The 17,055-nt window shown below is 36.6% G+C and overlaps 1 protein-coding gene across 2 annotated transcripts in view; it reads right to left on the bottom strand.

Moving 5' to 3' along the window:
• The window catches only part of adamts6 (ADAM metallopeptidase with thrombospondin type 1 motif 6), a 180,663-nt gene that overhangs the window by 17,524 nt on the left and 146,084 nt on the right, over positions 1-17,055 (bottom strand). For both annotated transcript variants that reach the window (XM_062972381.1, XM_062972382.1), the window contains 8 exons: positions 14,376-14,478; positions 12,516-12,649; positions 11,748-11,871; positions 9,017-9,097; positions 7,608-7,771; positions 6,654-6,792; positions 1,440-1,569; positions 630-834 (listed from right to left, as the gene is read on the bottom strand). In XM_062972381.1, the coding sequence (XP_062828451.1) occupies positions 630-834; positions 1,440-1,569; positions 6,654-6,792; positions 7,608-7,771; positions 9,017-9,097; positions 11,748-11,871; positions 12,516-12,649; positions 14,376-14,478 (1,080 nt within the window). The remainder of the gene's footprint in view (positions 1-629; positions 835-1,439; positions 1,570-6,653; positions 6,793-7,607; positions 7,772-9,016; positions 9,098-11,747; positions 11,872-12,515; positions 12,650-14,375; positions 14,479-17,055) is intronic.

Raw genomic sequence — 17,055 nt, 5'->3', positions numbered from 1 at the left:
TCTTCCTCCCTACCTTCCCTTTAATTTTTCTTTGAATTTTTAAGATAATGTATCTGAGTGACTTTATCGGCAAAATAATGTGTGAACTCGCCACATCGAGTTTTCAGGTCGTCAGGGGACTCCTCCCCCTCAGGAAGATGAAGGAGTTCCCTAACCACCCAAAACTACTACTACTACTACTACTACTACTACTGTCACTACTACTACTACTACTACTAATTTATTTGTTTCTTCCCTCTCCTCGCAGCTTGAGGCAGGGTACAACACAGTTAAAGTATCCAGATGAAGCACAATACCATAAAAGTACATAGTACAAAGATTAAACACAATGTAAAATTCGTAGTTTAATATTGATTGGGTAGGCCTGCCAAGATCTAATTGTGTCTGAAATTTTCACAATCCATTTAGATGTTAGATCTCTTCCAGCACTTCCAGCAGATCTCTTCCACTCAGAGTCTAGGAGTGTTCTTTTCTTTCTTTCAATCTCATGGTGGGTGGACAAAGTGGGAACCAATATTTCAACCAGGTGCAATTTGAAACAAATAGTTTACTGCCAAGTATAAGAATACTTCAATATGCATTAATACATATTAATACATATTATTTAATCATTTAGTGTGTTTACTTACTTCTGACCAATCCAAAGGAATCCACTGTGGGGGGCAAGACTGGTTATTACAAGATTCTTTTTCAATTGGCCGGTGTGTTAAACAATGAATACTGTCCAAGGTTTCCTCTTCAGAAGGTCCAATCTTCCTGATACACAGAACTGTTCTTGATCGCATTCCACCATCACAGGTTTTACTGCATTCTGACCAATCTCCAATAAACCATCTTCAAGAAGAACATTGGGAAAATGCATCACATAAGTCAACTGATACGCATATAGTTAGCAAGTACACATTACTGAATGAGTAAGAAAATGATAAATGACAATTTATTATATGCCCTACTGAAAACATAATGATGTAATTCTCATGGAATCCTTTAATTTAGTACAGTGGCCAGAAGTGACTACAGAGCTTTTCTCTAGGTTCTCTGCTTTTTCTGCCCTTTATTCAGTTGAGTCAGAATTGTGGTTTGTTATTATCAGACTTTTGCTCTCTTTCTCATTCAATTTCCCCAGAAACAATGCTGCCTGCTGTCGTGTGTGTCAGCTCGCAGGAAAAACACACTGGTGATAGATTCCTCCTCCCTGCCATCCCAAGAAAGTCAGCTAACCTTCTAGTATCTAATACTGAGAAAAATGTTTTTGCTTAATAACTTTTGACTTGAAATTCACCTTGAGGGCATAAAGTTTTTTTTAAAAATGCGAGACTCACTAGATAGCAGTTGCTGTAGAAGTGGTTTCTTTCTATTTATCTGACACCATGGAAAATCATACTTCTAGTTTCACACAGATATATACTGAATCAATTACCTATGCATTAGGTACTTACTCAGTTGGGCAAGGCTCAGTGTTGCAGGTTCTCTGATTTTCTGGTGGTTTATTATCAAGATCACAGTAATTGTTCTGTACTATAGAATTGTCATCTAGCCGTTTGCACACTATTTCTTGTTTCTGTGAACCTTAGGAAGAAACAAAGTATTGTGAACCGTGGCTTTGCTCTGATGTGCCCTAATTCAAACTGACACAATTTGTAATGCATTAAGTCAAATGAAAGGTACCAGCCATATAAAGGCATCTAGGGTTTGGTGAGTCTCCTACTTTTACTATCTTCGTAGAGGAGTTTCAGGATGACATAAAATATATTGTGGGGTGCATACCCCAGATCCTTATTCAATTTTAAAATCACAGAGAGTGTTTTACAATATCTTCTACTATGAAGAAGCATCAGGCTAGACTTGAAGCTCTGCTATCTTGTACAACTCTGCTCTCCCCAAGGTTTGGGCATGTTATGACAGTATTGAGATCAACTGAAAAACAAGCAATGATGTAACAACTCACAGAGGATACTGTAACAGAGGTATTGCTGATAACACAAAGGATTCTGGTTCTTACATTTCCCTTCCTCTTTCATGCTGATTTAAGATGATAAAAATCACCATGGGAAAACTAGTTGTGGGTAAGATGTATGTGAATTGTAATCACACACAAAACCATATAATTTATATATTAAAAATACATGTACTTGCTTCAGGCCATTTTTAAATTGAAATTAAATTCACAGCTTATATTATCTGACCAAATTCTTTTGAGAGGAGTTAATCATTTTTAGACCTGCAGACAAAAAAAATGGTGCAGAGAAATCATAGGAAAGTGAACAACCATATATGAGGTTGTGGAGCAGATCAAAAACTCTTGTCAAACCACACACCAAGAATACAATCAACATACTGAAGAACAAGGTATAAACCCATGTTTACAAAATTGAAATAATCCTATCTTCAGTAAACAACTTGAACAAAGGCAAAAATGATCCATACTTCCTTCTTAATGCATGCACAGAACACTTCCAGAAAAACTATTATTATAGGAATGCTTCCCCACACAACCTCTCCCCTGAGAAAGGAACAGGTTTCTTTTTTCAAAAAAGATACTGGAAGACCAGTTGTCTTTGAATAGTTGCATAAAGCTTCCCATTTGTAACATAAGTCTAATAGCCTTTTAAAAGCTTATTTAAAACTAGAATCCGTGTATGTGTACTTAGAAGGAAACAATGCTACGGATTGCATTTGTGAGATCTTATTCCTGAATCAGTGGATATACGAGGGTTGAATGAAAAGTAATGCCTCCACCTTCGTAACTCCTCAACAGATGGTAGTAGTGGTATGAGGCAGGTACTGGCTTGTTCAGTAGACTCTCCTCTACAGTTCCATTTGGCGGGAAGCCTTAGTATTGAACAGTTGTGTTGTTAAGTGCAAAGTATGGAACCCTGCGCAGATGGTTGGTCAATGTGACTTAAGCAACGTGCAGTCATTGAATTCTTGACAGCAGAAAGTGTCACCCCAAAGGAGATTCATCAGAGAATGCAAGCTGTTTATGGTGATTGCGTTGATGTGAGTACTGTGCGTCATTGGGCGAGGAAGTTTAAAGATGTTGAGGTGGGAACATCTGACTTGCGTGACAAACAGAGTTGGACGTCCTGTGACAGCAACCACCGAGTTTCACAAGCAAAAGGTTGACAGATTGATTCAGGACAATCGTCATATCACCCAGAGAGAAATTTCAAGCATAATCGGCATTTTACAAGAACGTGTGGATCACATTATTGCTTTGCTTGGCTATCGGAAGATCTGTGCACGATGGGTACCCATCTGTGAGACGCTGGTTGCGGAAACAGAGTGTCTATTTATTTCGTGATGGCTTCAGAAAACTTGTTCATCGTTGGCAGAAATGTAATTGTCTGGTGATTATGTAGAAAAATGAATAGTGGTAGTTAAAGAGCACATTCTAAGGATTATTTCTGCGTTTGATTTATTAAAATATTCCTATCCAAACCAAAGTAACGAAGGTGGAAGCATTACTTTTCATTCAACCCTCGTAAGATGTGTTGTATTCTGAAAGTCATGAAAGGCTTTTTTTAAAAATCTGCACCCCTTCCCCTTCACATTGCTGCCATTTTAATATTGTCATTAATGATGTTCAAATTAATTTTTTATCCACTTCATGCATGTTCTGACAAATCTGATAAAGTATATAGATCAACGAGTCTTTGAACATTTTAAATTTCTAAGACCTAAAAATGTGGTGTCAACCATAGCTATGACTTCATTCACTGACTAAACCAAGGCTGCACAATCTATGGCCTTCCAGGTGTTCTGAACTTTAGCTCTCAGAATTCATTACCATTGGACAAGCTGGCTAAAACTTCTGTGAGCTGGAGTCCCAAAACACCTGCAGGATACAGGTTGTGCAGGTCTAGACTAAACACTCAGAAAGGCAGTAGAAATTTTGTTTTCATTTGTTTTTAGGTTCGTTTGCCATTTTGGTTTCTACAAGGCTGAAGACCCACTTACTTTTGAAATGAAAGCTGGGAATCCAGGCCAGCTAATTGTATAAACAGGCAGCATGACCAGAATTCAATTATGAGATAGCTAAATGGATAATGACAACTCTATCTGGAACTCCCTGGCCAGGGAAGCTAGAATGACCCCTCCCTGCTGTCCTTCTGGCATCAGGCTAAAACCTGCCTTTATTAAGGCAGGCTTTTAAGGTTTTTAAGATCAAGTTGGGGGGAGGGTACTGTGATTTTAGCTTTGAATACGTTTTTAATTAGTTTTGCGGACTTTTAGTGTTAACTTTTAATTAATATCATTGATGTTTAATTCTATATTAATGTTTCAATATTTTGGATTTTAAATTGTATTAATGCTTTTAATGTCAGCTGCTTTGAGTCTCCTTTGTGGAGAGAAAAAGCAAGGTATTAATAAACAAGTCATATCTTGGCTTTTTTCCTTTCTGGGTTGTTGTGTGTTTTCCGGGCTGAATGGCCATGTTTCAGAAGTATTCTCTCCTGACATTTTGCTCCTGACATCAAGGAACATGAAAGGCACTGCAGACTAACTCAACAAGAGAAGTCAGCCATAGCAGAGCACTTGATGAACCAACCTGGACACTGTATACTATTTGAGAACACAGGAATGCTGGACCACTCTAACAACGATCATGTCAGACTACACAAAGAAGCCATTGAAATCTACAAGCATGTGGACAATTTCAACAGAAAGGAGGAAACCATGAAAATGAACAACTTTTAGCCACCAGTATTAAAAACTCTAAAATCAGAACAGTAAATAAGGGACAACAATCTAAAAACTAAGGAATTCCAGACATGAATCAATCAGGGGCAGCTAACGACTCTGAACAAGGATTCCTCCAGGCAGGAAAAGGCCAAGAGATGAAGCTATTCAATGCTAATTAAGGTGATTAATTACAACAATCACACTGGCCTCCAACTGACAAGAGTTCTTCACCCACCTTGGACAGATATATAAACCTTCCTTTCTTAGTTTTCCCATATACTGTACTTCACAACCTCTGAGGATGCCTGCCATAGATGTGGGTGAAACGTCAGGAGAGAATACTTCTGGCACATGGCCATACAGCCCGGAAAACACACAACAACCCTGTGATTCCGGCCATGAAAGCCTTCGACAACACATTTTTTTTCCTTTCTGTTTCTTTTTCACCCTCCTTATGCAAAGTTTGTTCAGCCTTTCGCTTTTCTGTCTTACCCAAATAAAAGGCAGCAGGAATTTTTATTCTATCTCTCACAAACACGCACACTTCTCTCTTCTCAGACAGTCCATGTGCATGTCGATTGCCTCACAAAAAGGAAAGTTTAACCAGGTAGCTGGGTTACACAGAAGTGGGACTTGGCCTTTTGTTATCTTTCCTGAAACCACATCTCTTACTCTTACTCTTTACTTATGAAAAGACCTCTTACTCCTGAAAAGTCTAGTGCAAGCCACAGATTTCAATTAATTTTTTAAAATAAGTGCAAAGATAACATAGATAACCAGTTCCCCCACTAACAGCTCAAAGTTTCAGGAGCCTTGGTTTCATAGTCTTAGAGCCTTGAAAGAAACAGAAAGTTAGTTCCTTTATCTCTCTTTTATTATTATTATACGTTAAATATTGATACTTTGTGGCTAATGGGAACTCTTTTATATATATCCCTAGCTAAAAAATTGCTCATCTAACATTTGCTTTTAAAAAACTGAGCAGAAGGAAAAATGTTTAACATTTTAAATACAAGATCTGCTCTGTTCGTTGTAACTGACCACTTCTACTTAGTCCAAAAGAGGATATTTTTAATAAAGCTAGTGCGAGGGTTGGCACACAGTGGGAAGAATCCTGAAGCCAAACGAGACAGACAACCCAGATGTGAATTGGCTGGCCAAAACACATGTTGATTTAGTTAAAAATAAGCTATTTTGTAAAGCCTTGTATTATTGGATTTATTTTATGGTGCAATAATGGTAGGTGCCTAAATATATTTCAAAACCACGACTACCTCACTGAAATGCTATTGTAAAGTTTCCATTAAACAAAGTTACTAATACAAACATCAAAATAATTCTAAGGACTGTGTTTTTAGGCAACAGCTATTTATACCATCCTGGGACCATTAGCACAGAGGCCAAGGGCATACAACAGGATAGCCAGAGTCCCCATAACTCACTTCCGAATTTAAATTGTGGTAAATGTATTATTGTTATATATAATTGTTTCTTTATTGTTTAAGATCTAAAGTAATCTTGCACAACACCAACTTCCACATTTAGATTTGGGTGAAATTCTATAACATTTATCTCCATATGTATTACAGTGTAAATCTCTGAAGTGAGGATCTGTCATATCTCTTCTTTGTAAAATTCCACAGATGAATAATACCATACTTCTTCAATTCTAAGATGCCACCAATTATAACACACACATTCATTTCAGTACCACCAACAGAAAAATGTATTTATATTGTGAAAAAAGGAATACAAAACTAGAACCACATGAGGAAGCATAATACAACTTAATAAATGTTTAAAATGTTTTATCTATTAATCTGTTGGACCCTGATGGGCTAATGTGCAATATATAAATGCCATAAACAAACAAATGTATTAATTTTTAAGAATATAAAAAAGTTCTTAAAATACAGAAATTCAGCCAGTCTTCTAGTTAATCTTTCAGCTTTGTAAAAAAAAATTACCTCCAGCACAAGTAGCAGAACATTCAGACCAAGGCAGGTGATTCCATGTAAAGCCAACTTCGTTGTCACCACTGCCAGTGCGAGAGATGGGAACATTGAATTTATACCTTATTCCTAGGTTTTGCTCCTGTAGTAAAATCTGCAATTGGAAATAGCTGGTTATACTATTTAAACAATTCAAAAAGAGTTCATTGACAATAAATAGCTACAATTGTACTAGACCTCAACCTCCATAAAACGGTTTTGAAAATTAGTATAGATACTGCTAGAATTTTCAGGAATTCCTTCTAGACAAATAGCTGAGTAAAGTGCCCCTTTCAAATGTAGCAAGAAAGTTTTGCAAACAAGGGAATAACCAGATAATAAAGAATTATTTTTTAAAAGTACAACAAGCACTATGATCTTTGTGAAATTCTACATTAGGATGTTTCAGAATTTTTTATTGGCACATGACCAATAAAAGAAATAATGGACTTTTAAAATCCCTAAATCCAGTGTAGTGTTATCATATCTCAGCTAGTACAATGGGGCTTTATTATTCCTTTCTCCCCAAAACTTTCCCATACCTCCAAAACTCTGCTGTGGAGGGTCTCTCAGTCACTCGGGACACAGGTTTAATGAATAGGTGGACGTCGACCGCCATATTGCAAACTGCTTTAAAAACATTTTTCATTTTCAAAGCAGTCTGCATTACAGGAGGACAAGTTCATTTGAAAAACACCACTTCAACACCTCTGTGGTTGTAAAAAATTAACTGTCAGGGGATAGTAATAATATGGATAAAATGGCAAACGCAAGTAGCTGGGAAGAGAAAGTCATGAGCAACAAGGAAGGCTAAGACATGTGTGAGACAACAAAACCCTATAAAATATTCTGATCTATTTTCCCATGTTATTTTTCAGCCCCAACTTGCTAGACATGAACTCACATTTTTTAAAAAGGCAATTACTTTACCATCACTATGAGGTTTTCTGAGGTAGGGCCTAAGGCTTCCAAAGATTCTGCTTCATCTGCTGGCCTTTTGTAATGGAAAGCTGTCCCAGCGACATCAAACTTTCTAGGCCAGTCAATAGTCCAGGCCCCGTTAATATAATAATCATCCTCCTCAGATTTTAAAGCTTTAAAAAAAATACAATGTACTTAAAAGCAAGAAAGAGCAAATATTTATAAGGCCACAATTAACAGAGCAATGATATTATTGTTGATTTTATGGCTGCTTGTTTCCTGCAACCAGAGAAAATATGGGGTATTGATTTTCCCGTATTTAAGAACACATCTCATTTTTTTCTAATCATTTTTATTAAATACACAGTAAATAAGTCTACAAATAAACAATCAATTTGCTATCAATATAGGCATAGAAAACACACTAAGACAATACTGATATTCTTCAAAAGCCTTCAGCTTAATCTTCCCACCATCTTCATTGTTTACTACTCGGATTATTCTTGACTACAAATCTGAAACTTGGTTTGGTTATACAGATCTTCCCCATCCCCATATACTTTTTTCCCAACAGCATATACAATGAACAATTTTGAGAACAGTATCTAACTCGGGAAAGGACATTGTATTTTAAAAGAAAAGAGAAATTGTTTATTTCTTAATACAGTTTATACATAATATCATTAAGAATGTTAACATCTTACATAGTTGCTAATCTAAAATAACAATAAGCATGATAAAGTGCTGCAGATTCGTGAGAGAGCAACTTGGGAGGGTCAGAAAGAAAACTTTACCTAATCTCCAAGGCAGTGCTATTTAAAGACCAAATCGATTGTGGTACCAGGGGGAAATGCAGATTCATTCACACTTTTAAACTGAAAACAATATTTTCATTTTGAAAACCAGATAATTTACCCAACACATGTAAGAGCTCATTACTGAGTTGTTATGTGGCATTCCTGCATCATGAGTTTACACAAAACTAAATTAGAAGAGAAAAATATGAAGATAATCTTACATTTTATGGTAAAATGGTAAGTTAACACTTGAATAAATCCCAGACATTTAACTGATCTAGTTTAGTTGGCTCTAGCAAGTTGATTCATACTCTCCCATGTTCAGCAGAGCTTGCTCTGGTAATATTTCTAACATAGATTTTCAAAATTCAAACAATTTTACTTAAAGTTATTTTGTTTCTAAAGATTCACACTGTTGCTCTCAAATTAGTGTGATCCTTCAGTAGTTCAACTGAGTCTAATGGAACACATATCCCTGAAAGTAGGTATTTGTAACCTTAATGTATTATTTATTTTTACTCCAATTTCATGTAAATATATGCAATCTTATGTCTCACATTTGTTATCTAAATTCCACATCTTTATCAAGTTTTTAAATTTAATATAAGATCAGTCTCTTACCAATGTAGTTTTTTGACACTGTCACTTCTTTGATTTCTATGTGAACAGAACCTTTTGGAATCTGAACAACTTCCATGTAACCTACAATATAATATTATGTTAATTTGATAATAACTATACATGTTCTTAAATTGACTGACCAATATTTTTCAGGAGAATAAGTCAACAAAAATAAAAGGGGCTGCCATTGAAGCACTCAGATTTGAAAGGAAGAAGTTAATTTCTGCCCCCACATAACAAATATGAAACAACTACAAAATTGGCATTTGTTTCCATCATCTATATACAGGTAAATAAAAGTATAATGTCAATTTGTAGGGACCTCATATTTCCCAAACTACTTCACCAATTGCTACGAAATTTGGACACAAACTAGCATTCAAACTGACGAGTGTTTTAAGGTATTCTCATACTTACTATCACAAACCTATCACACCTGAGACAGGTAAAACCATGCTCCTTAGCAACGGCCAATCAGTCTCCTCACCCTTTAGCAACTGTTGCAGCAGACAGCTCCTCCCCTTAGCAATGGTGCTAGCAACGGCCAAACAGTCTCCTCCCTTTGGCAACTGGCATTGGCGGGGCTGCAAGGGATGGCTAGGCCCACCTCCTCGCCACTCAGTTCGGCTTGGCGAGTTATGCGAAGCCAAGGTTCTGTGGCCTAGCCACAGAAAGGAGGGATACTGAGAATGAAAATCCTTTTTGTGGGCCTCAGCGAGGTGAGCGAGATATATCATTACTTATTATATTATTATAATTGTATTACATTATTAATATATTTTATTATTATACTTATTATATTATTTTATAGTTTTTAAACACTGGTAGCCAAAATTTTACTATCCTGTGGGAGGCTTCTCTTTATATATCTGTGGAAGGCCCAGGGTGGGAGAAATAACTCTTTTCTGCTTGAGCGAAATGTGAATGTTGTAATTGGGAAGCTTGATTAGCACTGAATAGCCTTGCACCCTCAAAGCCTGGCTTCTTCCTGCTTGGGGGAATCCTTTTTTGGGAGGTGTTAGCTGGCCCTGATTGTTTCATGTCTGGAATTCCTGTTTTCTGAGTGGTATTCTTTATTGACTGTCCTGATTTTTTTAAATACTGATAGCCAGATTTTCAATAATAGGGAGGAGGGGGAGGCACTGGGGTCGCTTCCTGGGAGGGGCCTATGGCCTCTCCCAGCAGGAAAGTGACAGGCGAGTGGCCAATGAATAAGCCATGCCCCCTGTCATTCTCCCCAAGGGGAGGGCAGAGAAAGAAAGAGATCTATATCCATGTATCTATCTATCTATCTATCTATCTATCTATCTATCTATCTATCTATCTATCTATGTTTACACTCAGAGGCAATCTTTAGAATTCTATGGTTTACATCAGGACACGGATTGCTTATCATATGAACAGTAATATGTTCCGCGTTCCAGAGTCATCAAACCAGACAATTTCCATATCTGCACAGACCATGGAACCACCACAAATATTGCCAACCCACAAGCATTGTGCAATCACACATATCTGAAACCTACTCTTTCTCTATCCTTTCTTTCCCATTGAACAAGACTGGCCAAAGCAACGCGTGGCCAGGTACAGCCAGTGTTATAATAAGATATGTCAAGGCAATGTAACTTTTAAAGTAGAAGTAAGGAGAACAAATACAATGTTGAACAAAAAGCAGGGGAGAACTTTAACCTTCATATAACAAAAAGAAAAAAAATCTTGTTCCAAGTGATTTGTGTGATATTTCCTGGACCCAGTGAGACTCTCTAAGCATTGAGGGTTGAGCATAAGATTAGGATACAATGTATACTTCTGTTATTTCATGATTCCAACTGTCCTGATCTGTGGTTCTAGGTGCCCTAATTGGGCCAAAGGCAAGCTGCAGTTTTAGGAAGTCACAATGACAAAAGGCAAAGTGAGGCTTGGTGTCTGCTTTGAGCAAAGGGACTGGTCAGTAACAAGTTATGTTCAGATAAATATAGAAATGTCCTACTTGTTCATTTATTCAACAAAACGAGAAGGGAAAAGACCATTAGAGGATGTGTCTTGTAGTAAAGTTTGCCAGGAATGTTGGGAATACAGATCAGACTAATGAAATTCTTTTGTTAAATTTTGGCAGGTGTAATTGAGCCTATTTGTATTGGTGTTTCAAATAGCCACTCCAACATATAGTTTCTGAAAATTTACACTCTAAACATACTTCTGTGTGGATTCTGCTTGTTTCAATAAAATCGTTAAGTGTGGATTCTGCAATAAAATATCAAGGTAGAGATCTAAAACATCCTGCCCTGGTAGTAGAAATAATTTCAGAACTGAGTAACCATGGCAGAAACCCATTCATGTCCACTTTCAAATGCAATATAAAATGTAGGTGGGATCTCCCGGGGGGGGGGGGGGGCTTGTGTGTTTTAAAATACATTTAACTTGTATTTATTATATTTTAACTGTATTTTAACCTAACCTACACAGTATTATTTAATTGTTTTTTATTGTTGTATTCGCTTTGTTTTAAGTGGTGACCAACGTGTGTGGTTGTTAGATGTTTTGAGTCCCCATGGGGAGAAAGTCAGAGTATAAATAAATAAATTAAGAAGAAGATGAAGATGATGATGAAGAAGAAGACTTAATAAGGGAAAATAGCAACATGCAGAGTCACTATTCTTTTTAATTACTGCCCTCTACACAGCAGACATCTTACAGTAAACAGAATGGTGACCTGTGCCTTCACACGTACCTCCTCTGGGCAATGTGTCGTTGAAAAAACCTTCAATAACTTCACATGTACTTCCATCTCCACCACATACTCGACATCTGTCTTCTTTAGCCTCAGATCCCAAAATATTGTCACACCCAACATGCTGAAAATAGGTACAATTGTTTTAATTGCCTTACTTCAAAATAATGTGCAATCATGCAAATGTTTGCCTTTTAATATGTTATAGTGAAATGTTTATTCTAATTACAATCTCTATAGAATCTCACTTGCCTTCAATTTAATTTGTATTTGTGTGGCAACAATATTATTGATAAACAATAAATAATTAATTCTGAAGCTACTGCTTCCTTCTTTACTATTCTTTTAACATATTCCCTGTACTGCAGTAGCATCATAAATGGTTGAATGTTGCTTATTCTTCAGAAATCTGAAGAAAAAAGTATCAATGTTGTGTTTCTTCACTTTTTTAAAGTAAGATTTTATTTAATTTTTTTAAAATAATGAAGTTACTCCTACCTATTCTGCAATTCAAAAATACATGTGTCCGGCATTCAAGACAATTCTAAAATGTTCTATTATCAATAATTCCACTAATTAACATCCTGTGTATATAAGGCACATTACTAGCAAGGAATCTCTGTTAAAAGGAGAAGGGATGGTTGCCAATTGGACTTTTTGGAAGCTTGTGCACAAGAAGGGGGTGCTGATAGGAAAAGATTTTTCAAATACTTTAATGTATAGCTTACTACTAATAAACATTGTTTAAACATGTAAGAAATATAGCACCTTGCATTCACCATTGATACAAATATCCAGTGAATCTGCATTGCATTGTGTTCCATCTATCACTGCAGGAGCACGTTCAGTATAAAAGTTGTAACCTTCTGCTAAGCAGTTTAATGCACATGGTTTAACCCCACCTAGACAAATAAAACATTGTTTAAACCTTAGGAAAAAACCTAAGCATAAATTATTAAGAATCTAAAACATAACATCTGTCCCATTGCTCCCCAAAAGAGACAAACACAAAGTCACAAAGTATGTCATGAATCTCTTTCAATAGTCCTGCATCCCACTCTTTTCTCTGACCTCTTATCTATGCTCAGTTTTCTATTCAGCCTCTGAACTCTCTGCCTCTCCCTTGTCTCTTTAGGCCATTGGTCTCACTGTGCTGATATAAAAGGTAGCTGGGCAGAATCATAATATCAGCAATATTTTGGAATCAGAATCGCAATATAAGTAAGCTAACATTTGTTAAACTGAACAATGTTATGTATTGTCTCTGTTACTACACTGTTTTTTGCAATACTGTGAGTACAAACTGAATAGTTCTGGAGTCTGGTTCTAAGTAAATTAGTTTTATTTAATTTTTTCAGAGTTATTTCTATTTTATTTTTACAGTAAATGTTGTCTCAGATTATACAAAATCATTAAAAGTTTAAAAGTTTTACCTTTTGTAAATGAAGAGTTCCAAAGATAAATTTACTCATAACAATGAATGTAATGTTGAAAAATGAGCATGAGTAGAATCAGATATTGTATCAACAGGATGCATAAAACATGATTCAGGGTTATGAATTGATTCCAACAGAATTTGGGAACAAATTTTGTTGGATTCAATACATATCCACACTGCCCAACACGTCTAAGAAAATACGCATCCTGTGTGAAGCATTCCCACATTTATGAGCATTAAAAAGTGCTCCTAAGAAATAAATTGTGTTCTGAAATAATGTACATTTTTAAAATAACAAATGGAAAAAATGTATAAAATTAGGAAAAAAATACACAAAAGCATAGTTCAGTGTGGGGAATTTTGTAAAATAAATTTCAAAATTAAATACCCAGTTTCTTATAAATGGATTAAAACTGAAAATTTCAGTACACACAGAAAATGCAGCCTTGATATAAAACAAGGATAGGAGATAAATTTCTAGAAATAATAGGAGGCTTGGTAGACCAATAAGCATTGCTCCTTTTGAACTAACCAACCAGTGTATGGAAGCAAGAGTCAGGATATTTCAGTGCTGGTGAAATTAGTCACAGGTTTGTATTTAGGGTATACAGAAAGTATCTATGCACAACCACAGCCCGATTCCTGCAGAAATAACCTCCCTGCAAAAGGTAGCCTCATCCCGTTGGGATACATACAGGGTTGGCCTTTGCCATATCATATTAATACTCTTAGATTAACCTTGATAAAAGTTGTGGCATAAAACCAATGATGGCAAAGCATGCTTAGCTTTGATATGGGTCCAAGTAGTAATGAATATCCCTTCTCTGATCCATAGAAGAAAACTCCATAATCTGTTTTCCACATGAAGGACTGGAGCCCCAGTGGTGCAATGGCTTAAACTCTTGTGCTGGCAGGACTGCTGACCGAAAGGTCGGCGTTCCGAATCCAGGAAGAGTGGGTGAGCTCCTTCTGTCAGCTCCAGCTCCCCATGCAGGAACATGAGAGAAACCTCCCACAAGGATGGTCAAACATCAAACATCCGGACATCCCCTGGGCAAAGTCCTTACAGATGACCCATTCTCTCACATCAGAAGCAACTCAAGTCACTCTTGACATGCAAAAGAAACCAAAACAAAACCATGAGGGACACATAGCTTAATTACATTTGGGGATATCAAACTATATAATACCTCCTGTATATGGTTTCCAGTTGTAATATTTTCCTCTGAAAGGCATATTGTCAAAGTCTGCACATTGTTTCTCTCGAAAATCACGGGCCCCAAAAGGACATGGCTGATAAAAAAAATTAAACTTAGATTCATAGCAACATAAAAATTAAAGATATAGTATCTCACAAATTACATCAAATGAGTAAGTTTTCATTCTTGCACCTTTCAGCATTAATCCAATCAGTCTTTTCTACAAATATACTTCAAGTTGGCTAGAATAAAGATAATGATACTAACCAAGGATCTGCAGCTATAGTTTGTGATACATACAATTTAACATTTTAAGCACATAGTCCCAAAGTCTTTGTATTGCTAGACATGGCATCATATGTGACACAATGGACAATGGCAGTCTCAGCTTCTCCAATATTTAGGTGAGAGATTGATCACTAATTTGATTTAAACTAATCTGGAGTTGGTCTGGTCCAATTAAGACTGAACTTGTTTACATCTTCACACCTCCCATTGATCTACAAGGGCAAACTGAAGAGGCTTCAGCATTTTTGTTTTTTACACAGAACTAAATGAAATCTGGACACAAGTGTAAAGGTAAGGGTAAAAGTTTCCTTCTGATGTCAAGTCCAGCTGTGTCTGACTCTGGGGTGTGGTGCTCATCTCCATTTCTAAGCCAAAGAGCCGGCATCGTCCACAGACGCCTCCAAGGTCATGTGGCCGGCATGACTGCATGGAGTGCCATACCAGAGTGGTACCTATTGATCTACTCACATTTGCATCTTTTCAAACTGCTAGGTTGGCAGAAGCTGGAGCTAATAACGGGAGTTCACTCCACTCCCCAGATTTGAACCGCCAACCTTTCGGGCAGCAAGTTCAGAACCTCAGCGGTTTAACCTGCTGCGCCATTGGGAACACAAGTGTATGTACTGCTTAAAAACATGGAGTTGGAAGAAACCACATGGGCCATCTAGTCGAACCCCATGCCATGCAGGAAAAGCACAATCAAAGCACTACTTGCTATGTGAGAAAAAACGATACTAAACAAATATCACAGCTCAAACTCAAACCTAGACTAAAGCAAAGTGACACATGAATGAATACAAAAGAAGGGAAGAAGCACTACCTAATAAACTAATTACTGGTATAAAGCTGAGACAAGCACACTTGTCCAATTAATCAACATTAGGAAATATCAAGAAGAGCAAAGAATGAGACTGAACTAAAATATCTTATGGCAAGAGGATTAAAGGCTGGGTTCTTGTAGAAGAAAGGAAGGAGAAACACAAGCTACTGTAAAAATAAAACTGCCATCAAAATAAAACAAAGAACTTTCAAAAATATGTCTGCAAATAAAAAAATAACAATAAAATGCAGAAAGAAATTTAACTTTATCATCCTTTCCCCTAAGCACTAGTTGGAAAGCTCTATTGATATTGTAACCCCACACTTGAAGTAACAGTTGTCAGTAAAACTGTTAAGTCCCCCCAAGTCCATCGGACATTTTCCTTATATGAAGCTTCTGTTTGATATTTTGGAGTGACAATTTCTGACTTTCCTGGAATCTAATTTCAGATCACCGAATAAGAAGCTCAAATTAAGCCGTGGTTGGAGGATTCAATGTTAGTGGGATTGTTACTGAGGTTGTTAGTGGAGTTTGCTTTTTTTTAAAAAAGCAATGCCAGAATCCATAAAATTTCTCCATCAAATATTTTCATACTTGTTTTAAAAGATTCCATTTATTTTGTAATATAATCTTTTTTGGCACCCTTTGCAGCTTCTGACTAATGCAACAGCACACTGCCATTCTGCTTGCTGTCAAAAACCTCAGGCTTATTCAGAGGATCTTACTGATAGAAATGGAGTAGAAATTTCTCTCTTGGCTTGATCTTTTTCCCCCACTGCCTTCTCTAAAGTTGCTATCCAATTTGTCCCAAATATTCTTTAAAAACTGGCTTTGCCTCTAGGGAACTAAAGAATCAATGAGATTTGAAATTATGCCTTCACCTTCTGCGCTATTAGCTTTGTTCTCAATAAGTTTATTATTAGAATAAAAAGAAAACCATGTTGCTCAAAGCAATTAATGTGGTTAAATATTTCTGCTGTGATTTTCTGCATAGTCTCAGGCAAATTATTTGTTTGTGTTTTGACTGTAGTTTGAATTGCAAGACATGACATTTTTTTCCTGTGGTTTGGGTGTGAACAAAAATGGGCAGGACAATGTTAAATATGTGTGGTTAGATGGGGAACTGAAAGACCTCTAATACTTACAAGCCATTTTTTTTCCACTTCAGAGTGGGAGACTCACACATCGCTGAAATAGGGAGGTTTTTCAGCCAGAACTCTGAAGATCTTTAGTTAAAGCTCACCTAGTTAGCACGTTTGTATTTTTTCAATATAATTCTTACTAAAATGCTAAAGTATTCAGGATGAATCCTTAAATTACTTTGCAAAATTAACCTGGATTAATCTAAGAGACCTCATAGACCATCTAGTCCACCCCCTGCTAAGAATAAGGAAAATAGCTGATGAACATTTGGCTGGAAACATGTTGGTGCACTACATTGGTTAGCATAATGTATTTTTGAAGGATTGTGCAGTAGCAGAGGCAAGGGAAGATAGAGAATGTCATAATCACCGTTGCCGGTGGTGATTATGTTTTCCAGACCAACATTCCCTGTACACCCTG

This window comes from Anolis carolinensis, chromosome 2 (genome assembly GCF_035594765.1).
Source record: "Anolis carolinensis isolate JA03-04 chromosome 2, rAnoCar3.1.pri, whole genome shotgun sequence".
Lineage (NCBI taxonomy): Eukaryota > Metazoa > Chordata > Lepidosauria > Squamata > Dactyloidae > Anolis > Anolis carolinensis.
Note: the sequence above shows the minus strand (reverse complement) of the source record. Positions and strands in the feature narration are given on the sequence as shown.